Source organism: Lichenostomus cassidix, chromosome 5, assembly GCF_008360975.1.
Source record: "Lichenostomus cassidix isolate B80296 chromosome 5, HeHo_3.0, whole genome shotgun sequence".
Taxonomy (NCBI): Eukaryota; Metazoa; Chordata; class Aves; order Passeriformes; family Meliphagidae; genus Lichenostomus; species Lichenostomus cassidix.
The window spans coordinates 55,755,772-55,770,549 of NC_139486.1; the positions used below are offsets into that span (position 1 = coordinate 55,755,772).

The 14,778-nt window shown below is 37.0% G+C and overlaps 1 protein-coding gene and 1 long non-coding RNA gene across 13 annotated transcripts in view; both read right to left on the minus strand.

Moving 5' to 3' along the window:
* Nucleotides 1–250: 250 nt before the first annotated feature.
* LOC146436714 (uncharacterized) lies at nucleotides 251–4,954 on the minus strand. The gene is made up of 2 exons (XR_014852759.1): nucleotides 4,913–4,954; nucleotides 251–4,871 (listed from the first exon to the last, which is right to left on the minus strand). It is a non-coding gene; the product is annotated as an uncharacterized LOC146436714 (long non-coding RNA).
* A 10-nt stretch (nucleotides 4,955–4,964) lies between these two features.
* SOX6 (SRY-box transcription factor 6) overlaps nucleotides 4,965–14,778 on the minus strand; it is a 366,784-nt gene continuing 356,970 nt past the window's right edge. For 11 of the 12 annotated variants that reach the window (XM_085063213.1, XM_085063212.1, XM_085063211.1 and 8 more), the window contains 2 exons: nucleotides 14,302–14,518; nucleotides 4,965–7,210 (listed from right to left, as the gene is read on the minus strand). In XM_085063213.1, the coding sequence (XP_084919339.1) occupies nucleotides 6,907–7,210; nucleotides 14,302–14,518 (521 nt within the window). In that variant the 3' untranslated portion in view covers nucleotides 4,965–6,906. Of the gene's footprint in view, nucleotides 7,211–10,128; nucleotides 10,180–14,301; nucleotides 14,519–14,778 lie in introns of all 12 variants that reach the window. The other variant, XM_085063217.1, reaches the window with a different exon arrangement.

Here is a 14,778-nt window from a genome sequence, read left to right on the forward strand (position 1 = left end):
GGGTGGTTATCATGCTTGTCTTTTACAGCATATGGTGTTAATGAATTTCAGAGGCTGATAAACGCCTTCACAGCCTAGAAAGGCATGGGGAAAACATAAGAGCTGGAAAATTCAGCCACCAAATTTACAGGAGGCCAGATGAACAGGACTAGTTGCATTTTCCTGCCCGTCAGCTCATCATGGTCAATCTTTAACACTAACTTCAAAGTAATAATAAAGGATGCATAGAAAAAGTCACACACACATCTCATAAAACAAAATTTATCTTTAATTTGTAAGTGTCAACAGCAGTACAAAAGATGGAGTGATGGTGAATAGATTAAGGGTAGAGAGGACAGTCTTGAGGTAAATGAGCATAAATAGGCAGTCTTATAGACACTCCCCTGAGGGGTCTAAACCCCGATCATGGCATATACTGTATCACCCAAGGATGACATGTTTAACATATCAGGAAAGCACCTTGTGCAAAAAAAAAAAAGAAAAAAAGAAAAAAAAAGAAAATTTAAAAAATCCCTCCCACCCAAAACATGTAGGTAAGGTGCCAACGTACACCAGAACATACTGTATATGGACAGTGTCTTTCAATTGTGTCTTTTCCATCAATAACTGAGGCAGAGGAGGAGAAGACTCTTAAAAGTACCACTGAAAGATTATTTAATATTTAATTTACCTCACGTCAATACTGCACAACAAAATCCAAGAAGTCTGTTTATGCAATGAAGCAGAGCTAAGAATAACTATTCTCCTTTTTAATCTGAGAACAGATTTTTTTCTCTTAAATCAGTATCCTTAGCAAACTTTTTTCTTTCTTTTTTTTTACTGTATCAAGAGGAGAGTGTGAGATGTGATGGCAACCTTTAAGTTCATTTAAAAACTTTACACTGGACTGTACAAGATTTTTTTTTTTGATAAACTATTTACATTTTCAGACTTTAAAACATATTCAAAGCAGCAATAGACACTAGTTTTTCCTCTAAACGCCCAAATAATTACCGGCCATGGGCCCAGGTAGGTACCTGCACTGTATATAGAATTTCTACAAAGAAAACCTGCCCATTAAGTAGCCAGTGGGTGTTAAAGAAGCAGCCCTCATCAGGAAGAGCTGCACCCACGGTGTTGCTATAGGAATCAAAGCATAGTACCTTGACAAGAGAGTCTCAGTTGTCCCAACAGCTCTACACAAACTTTACAATTTGAAACAGCAGCTAGCATGTCAGTCCAGCATGTCAGTGAATTGTGCTGATTAAATTAACATAGAGTACAATCTCACAATATACATCACAAACAAATTACAATGTCAGGAAATAAGAGTTACAGTAAGATAAGTTATGTAGTAACAGCTTATAAGCTTGTCTTAATGTAATAAAAAAATTTTTACATGGGAAATACAATAATGAATGAACATAAATGCTAAGCATTCTAGTTTGCTACAAGCTGAAGAAGGGTACAAGAAAAAAAAAAACAACATTGCTTTCTGGAAAGCAGAACACAAATGACAAAGGAAGACAAACGGAGAATGCACACTAGCAGGTCTGCAATGTGCAGCATACAAACAGTTAAATATTTGCACATTCCCCATATTCCAAGAGCACCAAGGACCTCACTTGTGGTTTTTAGAAAGCGGAAATTACAAAGCAAGCCATGTCACTAAGTTGCTTTATAGCTTTCATATTGCCATAAATACCAATTTGATAAGTTTTCCTTAAGCCCAGTTCACCCCACCCTACCCCTTTTTTTACCCAGCGTGTGAAATCTCAGAATACTTCTTTGTCACCATTTCCAACAATTCTGGTAGTTAAAAAAAGGGCGTCGGATTAAAACGAAATAGTTTTGCATATACATTGTTTTTCCCTCTGTAGCAGGACATTGCAGTATATCAAAAATGTAGCTTGATCTGAGAAAAATCACAGATTTTAATGGGTTGCACCAAAGAAAAAAGTTTAGAAGAAGTCTTTTTTTAAAGGAAAAAGTGTTTTGTAAAAGATCAAATGAGGTCATATAGTATTATTCTTTTAAAAGAACATGCTTAAGTGCCAACTCGAATCTTAAAAAAGCATGCAAAACACCAAGGGTCCAAGCCCACTCATTAAATTCTCAAAAAAACATGAAGAACTCTATCATACATCCTGCTGGCTGCATCTCCAGTGCAGTTGTTCTTACTGTGGCTCAGAAAATTCACCCCACTTAATACCAACACTGCACTGATCCTCATGACCACCATGGAAGCACTAAAATACTTCCTATTACCAGGTAGGTGAGTGTTTTTCTGGGGTAGGATGGGGTCTCAACCTTGTAGAATGTTTTGCTAGGAGGTGATTTTGAAATGCCATGCCTGTGATGTGACCGAAAAACAAAATCCAGAAAGCCAGCCCGGAGCTCAGATGGCACTGGGAGGTGGTTGTGTTGTGTTTATCCAAAGCAGCAGCTTCCCACAGCTGCCTGCTGGACACCTTGCACAGGGTGTATTTATTTATTTTTATTCATTGGGACTAATGCTGCTGTTGGGTTTGCACTCCCATCCCAGAGCAATCCCGTCTTTTCCCTCCCCCTGCCTCATGCTGCCTGAGCTCACTGATTTAGGAGCACATAGAGATGCTGTGGATGCTCAGCAGGTGGTTTCACAAGCTCAGTGGTGATGCCCAAATGTACAGGCAGCCCAGAATGCGGCCAATTCTTCAGACTTGTTTCTGCATGTAAGCCTGAACCCTGGAAAGCAGTATGGTTTGCTTCGGGACCTTTACCTTCCATTTTTGTAAAGCAAGAAGTGAACTATTCTAGTTGGTACCAGACTGTCTGGGGAGTCTTCTTCCCTTGAATATAAGTATTTAATAAATTTCCAAAAGAAAATATATTGCATCTGTTAATTAAATAAACTGTTCACAGAGAAAATAGTATTACTATATTAGTGCTCCTGGATGGAGGTTTTTTTTTTTCCAGGCAGTTTCTAAGGGGCCTCAAACACAAAGTTTAAGAAGCACTTCCATGAGTCCTCTTTGTGTACTGTGTGAACAATTTCCCTGGTACAATAGCCTAATAGGACAAAACCATGATTAAATGAATGTACAATGGAAAGGTTTCATATTATTGAGTCTTGCCTGCATTGCAAGGGCCATTTCAGTAATTTTAATCTTTCAGGGATACGCTTTTGACTTCCAAATGCCATTCTTGTTAGGAAGTACAATATCTCATTGGTTTAACTTGGATTCAGAAGACTGTGTTTCCTATCAAACGTGGCCAAAATTTGGTGTGTTTCCTGTATCAACTTCCTAAAAAAGAAGGAAGTATTCCCTGTTTGTGGAATATGCTATTACAAATCAGAGAGAGCACAAGTGAGGCATCTTGCTGTCCCAGCTACAGGTCCACAATACTGCGCTCACACTGCGGGTGTAAATTCAGCATCTACATGAGGTACAGTGACTTGTCAGCATTTAATATGGACCAACATACACTGATATAGAACAAAAGTAAATACATAACTTATACTTCACTAAGTATCCATGAACAAAAAATAAAATTCTATTTCCTATGTTATATTTACACAATTTAAAAAAAAAAAAAAAAAGATCTAAAATGAGATGGTAAATTCATCAAAAACTTTGTTTTGAGCTCCGATTAAGAAAGAAAAAATGTTGGGTTTCATCCTTATGATTGTCCTTCCTTGATTTCTACTGACATTTTAGAGCCACTGTCGGCTAATAAATAGAATAACACGCTCATAGGCACAATTCAAATTCAAATATGTTCCTCCCACTCCCCCAGCCAGTAAATGCAATTTTTACCAGCTGGCAATTCCTGAACAGCCAGTCATTTTCGAGAATGTGGCTTTAACACACAGAGCATCAGCATTGAGGCAGGGCTGGAGCTAAAACAAAGTGTTCATACATACATGTATTTTGCATAAATAAATGAAATAACAAGACATAAAAATGACTCAAATCCGGCAACTGTGAGGCAGGCCCACACGAGTCGAAACAGATGACTTTTGTTCATGTAGTTTTCGTACAACAGTTTCACATTAGTCAGAAGTGATAAAAAATACCATTTATATCCAGTGCTTATAACACTTACGAAACAACATCTGTGAGTGTGTGTTTTTTTTTTTTTTTGTACTACAAGCAAAATCAAGTTTCAGTCCTAAAGAACAGTCCTTTGTTCTCCACAAGCCTGCAGAATATTATTTTGGCATGGTCATAAAATTAAAAAAAAAAAGAAATAAGAAAAAAATTAACCAACTAATCTAAATGTTTGCCTTTGTGCAAAAAAATAATTACATAAAATACAATGCTAGCAATACAGCATTCTACCTATGCAACAAAACCAGGAAAAAAAGAGAGCAAGAGAGAAAGAAAGTGACATGGGGGGAGGGAGAGATACTGCTAACTGGAGAATTACGTAAGACATTAATAAATAGGGTTGGTTTTTTTTGTTTTTTAAGGAAATAATGATGTCCTCCCCCCAATCAGAGCTGAATGTATTAAAACCAGTTCAAATTCCCAAGCTATTTTAAGAACAAAAAACCACTTTCTATCAGTACCTTAGCCAGCTTAAAGAGGACGCTCACCAGCTAATGACACAGCATATGCCTTTAAAGACTTGGCTAGACCAGTTTATTGCTTATTAGACATGGACTCAGAACACATTTAAATAAATATTAAAAATATAGCTTTTTTTTTTTGCTCCAAATTACAAAATGGTCAGAGAAATTTGACCATTGTGTTTCTATGCCATTATCTCCATAAATTGTCCTGCAAATTGAACAATTGTCTTTGTCTCGGGGGTCGTTCTCTCACATAGAAACTTGATTCCTGCAGTGGCAAAAAAGGCTGTTTCTGACAGAACAGGTATCAGCAGGGCTGTGGGGGAAACAGCTGCTTCTCCACAGAGCATTGTGTCACTGCAGTGTCTGCAGGACAGGATGCTCAGGGACAGCCAGGCTGACACCAGACTCTTGTTGTCCAGCTCCCAGATTTCCAGAGGAGCTGCTCTGGGCCCACTGGTACCTCAGCCTGAGCCTGAATTTATCACCAGTGTGCTGAAGGCATCCAATTCCAAATAAAAGCTGAGGGAGTTGAGGAGCTTCAGCACACTTATTCATCAGGCCTGTTGGAACTGCAGATGTACACAGTGATGTATTTGTGAGCAGCAGTGGAGTATGAGGGAAAAAATTAAAGGAAGTTTGTCCTCCGTCTTTGAAATCTAATAAATTCGTAATCTTTTAATACCTCTCTTGTATATTTCCCAGAATTTTCTCCAGTAATTGCATGGCTTCTAGAAGTAACATATATAGAAATTTTAGTTTCTGTAGCACCTTCCATCCAAAGATCCCAAAGCACCTGACCAGCACTTGACAAGTCACATCCCCACATGACTAATATACAATAAATATTTTTGATGACCCATTTTCCTACCTTTGCAATTAGATATTTGAGTGGCCTTCCCTCCCCCACTTGGAGTCTCACATATAAATCACTGCATAAAGTCTAAAGGTAGCACAGTTCCTTCAGGTGGCAACAGAACATGAAGTACAGAGCCATGATTTGCCACAGGATTCCTCAGGCCCTATAAATTCAGCATGGTGGACTGTAAGTGCAGGTTGGATTTTACATCTGTCCTTGCTGTCTGAGTATAGAGGTTTATGACTATAAACACATATTTAGGGATATTTGTACTCTATGTACATATAAAAGTACTCACTTTATTTTGCAATACATATAGCAGAGTGTTTCCAAGTGCTCCTTGAACATACAGTGTTAGAGGAACAAGTGAATTTCTCATTCATAAAAGTCATGTTCATTTTAGTAGCAGGTGCACTTTTATTTTCATATACCTGTGTGATTTAGGGAAGGGGAAAGAAAAGGCTCTTTAAAATATCAATAAGGAATTGTAAGTGTAATGCCACCAACTGTACTTTTAAGAATAAATATTAAGTATTTGGACCCTTGACATTCTGGAATGAATAAATTATTTAAGAGAAAATGTGTTAAGACTGAATGCAAGGGTTAAAAGCAAAGGGGTAGAGAATGTAATCAGAGGTGGCCTCACACTGCTAAGACAGGCTCGTCCATAGCTGGTGATCGCTCTTTTGTGCTTACTTAAAATTTCACACTAATGGCACATCAAGAGGCAAAAGCAATTGGAAACATGCACTATGGCAACCATGTTCACTAATTAAGAATATCCTGTCTCCAGATTCCTGAGTACTTTACCATATTCTGGAAAAAAATTAGGTTTTATATATAATTTTTTTAAGATGCCAAAGGATTGTCTAAGACTTTACAGTGTCTCCTTTAAGACTTTTTTTTTTAAATGTTAAGATTCAAAAGTTATGAAAAGTTTGGCACATCAGAAGTTCAGCTATACATATGAAAAAAAAAATGGAATTCAGAGACTATTTTTTAAAGACGAGCTATGATGCACAGGTGTGCACACTTGCGGACTTGTTCTGTTTCACAATATGAAATCTGCAGGTTTTGTTTTCTAAAATAATCCAGAATAAAAACACATTCACAACCTGTAGGCTGGCACAGCATACCTGAGTGAGAATGTAAAACCCCCATCTAAAACAGTAACTTAAACCTTTATCAGCATCCAAACGGAAAAAGACAAAAGGTAAGACTTGTAAGACAGCTATTGAATCATATAAGTTTTCAAGTCCTGATGTCTGATATTTATGTCTTCATCTAAATTTAAAAAAATGAAACAAAACAAAAACAAACAAAAAAAAAAACCCAAGTTCATGAAAAATTAGGGAAACAATCTGTCTCACACGATAAGAAACATTTAAGACCATTCTGCTGATGTAACTGTAGGAGCCACACATGCATGCAGGCTCTTTAAGAACTTTTGTTCAAAAAAACCCCAAAAAAACCCGAATGAGTCTGAGTACTTTAATTCTGTGAACACTCCTCAGTTGGCACTGACTGCCTCATGGGCTTCGTTTTCACTACTATAGTCTGATTTGGGATCATCCTCATAGTCCTCGTACATTTCTATTTCATCCTCTCCATTTATCATTTCGTTTCCAGGAAGGCTTCCGCTGTCTGTCTTCATACCATAAGTGCTCTGGATGACAGGGATGCTGGGCTCAGGGCTGGCAGAGGTGCTGGAGCAATCTGATGTCATCTGAGGGGACGGCGTGGTGGTGGCCATGGTAATAGCACCAGGGTAGACAACTCCTGTTCCCGTGGTGATTGGAATCTGGGGCTGTTGTCTGCAAGGAAAAACGAGAGGGAAACATGATTGCCTGTGCTTGGAGGAGGGAAGACCTTCTGCAAGTCCAAAGGGAAGAAAAGCAGATGGATTCCCAGAGAGGCTGCATGTATTCCTCCATGGAATCCATATTCCTTCACGGGTTGGTCCTGTAGGGCGTTGGTTCACCTTATCTCCCCCAAAGAACAACTGGGAAGAGTTTGCAGTCACTACCAGACATTGATTCTTTCACGTGTTTTATGTGTTTATTTAAACCATAATACTACCTAGCACTTGGACAGAGACCGTGAAAAGGCTTCAGGCACCTGTGTGATACCTGTCTGCTATGGCAAGCACTGTGTGTCCAAAATCTAAACTCTCTAAACCTCATTACAAGAGCTTCTGTCAATGAGAGGACCTCAAAATTACCTGGAAGTAAGTAAAATGGCAGAGAGAAACTGTAAGCATCTAATTGACTATATAAGTGACAGGTGACTCTTATGTCACTTAGACATTCTTTCGGTATTTTATTGCTGCCTTTTGGTTTTTATGTGGATCCGTGATCAGAATACCATTTGCTTGTCAGGATTTAATGTGTAAGACTGGGGTTTTGAAGCAAAGTACTTGATAAAAAAAGAACAAATGTGCCCTGGAAGATGCTGATTTAGTATTGAGTAGTTATTGAACATACATGCCTATTTGCATAATCTATTTAAAGAATCATACATTTCAATATATTCCCAAACTTCTTCAGAGTAATATTGACCCAGTAAGAGTGAACTATTATAGAATTTTAGCAGGAGAAACACTGTCAGATATGTTTGAATAGTGTGAGGAATCTGCAACTCCTTGACTAGAGTGTCATTCTGTGATAAAGACAAAAGAACATCTCATAAACTAGTCTCACAAATCCCTAACAATTGGCTAAATCAATACACAAAATAACATTAAGCTTATTTACTAAACCCAAAATGTTGAGTCTTTATTGTTCATTGATCAAATTCTAATTTTGATAAATATCACACTAGAGAGTTACTAGGAAGCTGAAGTCCTTCCAGTTTGGGTAGTGATACAGTGAAATCCTGAACACTCTGTGTAACATGGCACTAAAATAGTCCTGCCATGGCTGGTACTGCTAGCCTGACTCTTACAGGCTCTGCACAGCTTGAGAAATTCAAACATCTGTTGTGTAAGTCTCGTACACCTGGCTAGCAGCGAGCAAAAACGCAGTAATTCATTTGACACAGTCATTATACTCCTGTTTGCAAATGATGATTTGCAGATGATTTACAAACAGCTTGGGATTTTTCACTAAATTTTCACTTTTTAAATGGTCTGATAAATGTTCTGTGAAAACAATTTTCAGCCAATGTATTTGCTTGCAAGTGATTTTCTGCAAACATCTTTCAATACTTTATCCATAAAATTGAACACCTACCTCACATGGGAATATTTCTGGTTTAGGATTGCATGTTTTCACGAGTTTGAACTATTACTGTTAAAAACCCATGCATATCTCCTCCACAACTTTTAGATGCAGAAAATGTTCACATTAATGAATGTTTCCACAAAGCAAAGGGAAAAGAAAGACACACATGGTCAACAGAAAAGATCTGCATAGATGTCACCAGGCCATACACACTTAATTCTTTCTAATCTGCCCATCTCACAACTTCTGGTACTAATCTTTGCCAGGTATTTCTTAGAATAAATAAAATCAAAAAAACAAAACATCACCAGTTGTTCATCAAAGAGCACCATAATATCAATGCCAAATGTGTTTCGAAAAAGTTTTCACAACTCCTGTAACAGAAGTTGTAGAATATACTCAAAGAATGATTGAGCACAAGCTGCTGCTGTGTTACAGATGACATCAGAACACTAGTATCCACCTCTACACCTCCCACCGAAAAGGTTTGTTTTTTCAGAAGCAAATTGCCTTTTTACAAGCAGCAAGAACAATTCAAAAATCTGCTTAAGACAGTGGTGTGAGATGTCTTCATAAAGTGAGAGTTATCAGTGTTAAGGCCTAAAGGCCAGGCTAAGAAATTCTGGTATTTTTTCAAATGCTTATTAAATCAGCAGAACCTTTTTTCATGTCCACATTTCAGTGGGACTAGGTACACTTGTCCAAGCACCCATTTCAAAGCACAAAGGGAGCAGCTCATCTGGGCATAAAGAAGCCAAATTTACAGAGGTACATTTTACTTGAGAACACACCAAACGAACGGCAAACTACAGAATGAATCTAATTGTCACAGAACTCGATTGGTGTAACAGGAAAGTTAAAGGTTTAGTGAATTTGTCATTCATAAATGCAGTCCTTTTTTGCATGTTAAACAAAAGTCAGGCATGCTGTGCATGCCTGCTTCTGGCTGGGTAATAACTTTAAATTACCTATATCTCGCTGTGGAACTGTAAACATGTACCACCTAATTGGAAAGGGTCTCAAATTGCTACCCATTTGCTGGCAAAAAATGTGCTAGCACTTTAACATGAGCACCTACACACCCCCAGTAACTGGACACCTACCTCTGAGTTAATACCTGTCATTGTTTAGAGCTGATCAGGTTGTCACTGTAAATTCTGCTCTAGCTGATATAAGTTATTTTAAAATATCCACAAAATATTTTAGAATATCCACAAACCATATGGATGGCATAAGTTACTGGAGATGAGTGTTTTCATTTCCTAATTAAGTTCTCGGAGGGAGGAAATCAGAGCATTTATTTAAATACCCACTACTCTCCCTGAAAGGAGGAGTTGGAGTTTCTAACCTACAACTCAGGCCATTATGTTTTCTTGCATTTGTAGTTCTTAAAGGCATTCATGTTGATGGAGTCTTTTATAACATTAAATTCCACACATTTAACCATTGCCTCTAGCTAGGGTTTTGCCGATCATAGAACCTTGGAGCAGGGAGATAAAAACATACTTTACCTGCAGGCTACAGGTTACAATTCAGCTCAGTTGCACATGGAAGTTTTCTGCCTGTTAAGATTTCCAGAAAGCAACATTAATCTTCTGATCTCTTCAGATCTGTGAGGAATGGCGACTCATGGCTAAGTCCCCTGCCTTCAAACCTCTCCACCATCTCCTCTTGGACAAAGAAATCTTTATGTGGACAATTACTAGAGGTCACTCTCCTCTGCTCTGCCAGCACTGATAACATGTCTGTCCACTCTGGGGCCAAATTAATTAAGTAAATATAAAAATGGAGGTAACATGAATATTTTTAGACAAATTGACCTGCTCACAAATTTGTGGGATTAATATTCTTAGGATTTTTCTGGAGAATGTTCCACTTTTGGCTTTTGCCAAACCAGCTAAGCATTTAAATTGAAAATTACCATTGTTTTCTGACCCTTTCCCAACCATTTTCTGACAGCTCCTTAAATGACTGAAGCAAAAATTGATTGCATTAAGGAAAAGGCTCATGTGCTACACACCCCTGAAACTTACATTCCCATAAGGAATGAAATAACAGTAAATCTCACAAAAGCACTCATTGTGTACTTGCTTTAAGTTCAAGCTACAGGAGTATAATATTACAGCCTTATTCAAAACCCTAGTCTAGCAACATTCAGACTATGTGTGTACAGTAGTTATAAACACTAGAAAGGCTTTATTCTAAACATCTTACACTGGTAAAACACAGACAAAAGTTACTGCTTCCATCATTTTGTAGAGAAATGGACATACCATACACTTGTATTTAGAGTGTATTAGACTGTAAAAATGACTGAGCAATGAATTATCTTTGTAAGAAAAGGCAACAAAAGACAGACTCTCAACTTAAAATATCTGAATTTATCGCTTATATATGATCCATTTGTTAGCTCACATTTATTTATGCATTACAAAAAACTACTGTTGAAGATAAATTGTAAATCACTCGAAGTCTGTTCAGGATTAACTTCTGCTGAAGGTATCATTCACAAGTTCTATTAATAACTTTACTGTTAAAAATAACTCAATTATTTTAAAGATATAGCTAGCTTCAGATTCCGCTTCCACTAGATTGAAACTAGCAATTTTTTCATATACCCTGCATTAAACATGAATCATTTCTGTGTATTATCTGCCTCATTTGCAACAAAATTAATTCATGTAGGGATGCAACAGAAGGCCTACACACATTGTAAGTTCTACTTTGTTCTTTAAAATACTTGGCAGTTCCTAGATTTTTGTCTATCAAATACATAACATTTATCTGAAAACATTAATTTCCTGCCCAATTTATTCCAAGAAATCATTTTCATTCAATTCTTTGGGTTTTTTTTTCAAAAATCAGGACAGAATCTGGCCATTCATTAGTTTATTTGTTTATTTTATTTTGAATCCTGGCTAGTTTGTATATTGAGATTCTTTAAACCCCTTTTGTGCATCTTGCCAAAGCTTATCAAAGATTGTGGCTCACTAAAGTGAGCAGTATGACCCTTTTGCATCAAAAAGTTTGAGCCATAGAGAATTCTATGTTTGTGCTGGGGGATTGTACCCACAGCAGAATTATCCTATGTGAACATAACATTTTTTTCTTGCTTTTTACTATTTCCTCTAGCCACCTGTTTTGAATGCTTATTTTACTCTTCACACATCTCCTACTTCTTATTCTGTGACAATATTTTGCCACTTTGGTGCACCTATTCCCAACTTAATTGGTTTGTTCTATAAAAAAAAAATGGCAACAAAAAAACCCCAGCAGTACTTCAAGCAGTATGAAGCGCTTGGCACATTTCATTGGAGTCTAGTTTGTACTTTTGTTCTCTATCTTCCACTGAAATATTTACTGTAAACACAGAGCATATTCAATCCCAAAAACCACATTTGTCTCTTATTTCATTCCATAAAGGAAACAGCATCTCAGCTCTCAGTTCTGAAGGACGATTTATGTTGTTCCATCAAAACAGTGGAAAAATAATGGGGGTGTGAGGTCAGCTAGGAAAACTGTTCCAGCTGATGCTTTATGTGATATTTATGTTAAACACGGGGAAGAGTAAGTTTAAGAAGCTGATGAGCTCAGTTACTGTGTTTCACTTACTTCTAATCTGATTTGGAAGAAACATTGCTTTTCATTACTTAGCAAAGTACTCTGCTGAGACAAATGATTGCATGTTTTATGTCTCAGTTCAAAAAAGATGTTCTAGTCTTGGTTTTTTTTCACTAATTTTACTTGGTGTCTTCCAAAAAGTTTTTTTTTTAATTATTCTTTAGGGAAAAGGAAAACTTGGGACAACAGTGGGAAGTCACAGGGAAGAATGAAATAATGTTTTTAAAATCCCAGCCTGTGATTCCTCAGGACCAAAATCTCTATTCACATTGAACAGAAAGATGGATCTCATTTCACCTTTACTGAATGCATCCCTTAGACTTCACACCCCCTTTCCCATCACTTGCAATACTAAAAGTCATTGGTTTTGGTAAAGTCCAGTGCATCTTTATATAACTGCACAGATGTAGTTTTCTTTAAACTTCTTCAACATAGATAGAACATGGTGAAGTGGACTTAGCAGAAACAGGAATTAGAACCTATCCTTTCAAAAAATGGTGACATTCTCATGGTCTTTGTGATCATACTGTTGGATATATGAGAAAGATGTTACATTTAGGGTTGCAACAGCAGTTTTATTTTAATTTTTTTTCATTATATATATATTTTTTTTTAATAGAAATATCACTCTTTAAGTAGGCACTTTTAGAAGTTTCTTAAATCCATCCTTTATATTTGTCCCTTTATTTAGCCACCACTTTTAACATGTAAAGTGCTACTTCTTAATACTGTTTTGAATTAGCAAACAATTCTCAAATTGTTCAGACTGCTGTTTTGGCATTTCTTGTGCATTTCTTGTCTAGATGTGATTTGGTCTGTCAATCTGCTATGGAAGACATAAGCTAGAATTTCATTCCCTCAACCTGAATATAATTTGTGACGTGCTGTATAAATTCAGATTTCTATTTCGCGTCCTATGTGCAATTTTGATGGAAGACAATTAGTAAACAATTTCCTTTAGACTGAAGAATAAAAAACAGTGTCATAACTAGAGGCTGGAAGGCTATTCCAAGATATCAAAACCACTTCTATTTACCGATTGAAGAAAGAGCCCACATTGTTGCAGGCTGTACCACAAAATAATTGACTGCAACAGGAGTTCTGCATCCCAAGCCAAAAATGAGGGCACATAATCGACGTCAAGGTCAATTATCTGGTAGTGAAGTACCCAACAAAAGGAGACTATTGTGATTAGAGAAATAAGCAGAACATTGTGAATTTGGAAAGGCTGGCACTGGAGACAGCTTTTAGACTCTTTGTAAATCACCAGAAAGATTGTGTTAGAGCACTGAGCATCACAGATTAATTCATAAAAAAAAAAAAAACAGGAGAGAGAAATCAGTTATGGTGCAGTTGTTTCACTGGACTTTTGTTATCTTTAGCCTGTAAACGTTTCATGGTGCTGCTTCCTCTGCTGAACACTAGAGGAAATACTGCTAAAAACTCACACAATGTTCTTAAAACTGTGCCAGGATCATTTTTGAGCCATATATTTTGAGCTATAAATCTACCCAGTCTATCTATGCACTACTTGAAAGACTCTTTCTAAAACTTAGTTTTTTAAATTATTTTTTCTTCCACACTTCTATATATAACAAAATTCCTAGTAGCTTCATACCATGATATCATTCATTCCTGTGTGCTCCTCATGCAACTACTATTACTCCTCTCACTTTTCCCCCTCTCCTGACTCCTTATTCTACACAGGAATAATCTTTTGTGTTTTTCTCTTTGTTCTTTTCTTAATTTAGGAAATGATGCTGGAGTCATTACTAACCCAGAATGGATTAGCTCACTAAAAACTCACAAAAGAAATGATTCAAACCTTTCAGGCTAATGGGAAACAACTTCTTTTGACTTTAAAGAATTCCACAATCAGTCTCACAATCAGCATTCAGTGGCAAGCTGATAGCTCCATATTCCATCTTATGTTTTTAATAAGGTTTTACCAGCTCAAATCCTTTCCTTCTAAATGGCATTAGTCAGTGACTTAAACAGATAAGTCTATTTGGTTTCAAACAGCACGCTCTGTCTTGGAAAACAATTACAACAATTGTACTCACCCTACAGTAAAAAACTGCCTCATCTCCTGTCTTCGAGACCTCATCAGTTGCTTGTATTCACCAATACGCAGTTTCTTGCCATCCACAATGCAGGTACGTTTTGGTCGAGGTTTGTATTTGTAATTAGGATACTTTTCTAGGTGGATTTTACTTAGTCGCGCCTGCTCTTCGTAATAAGGTTGTTTCTCTTGATTTGACATGGATTTCCAGCGAGATCCTGTTGACACAAAATGCTAGTGAGTGCTCAAGTAAAGCAGGTTTAGCTGTACACATACACAATTCAACATGCCTTCTCACCATAATAAATTTTAATTAAGTTAGTTAAATAAACTGATTTAAATTTACATCAGTCTGCACATATATTGGCTTGCACAACCTGAGACACCTTAAAAGAACTGTGACTTTCAGATACTGCTGCAGACCAAGCATATGTAAATCTCTATTAAATAGGTGCACTTAAAACCAATAGTTAAGTCT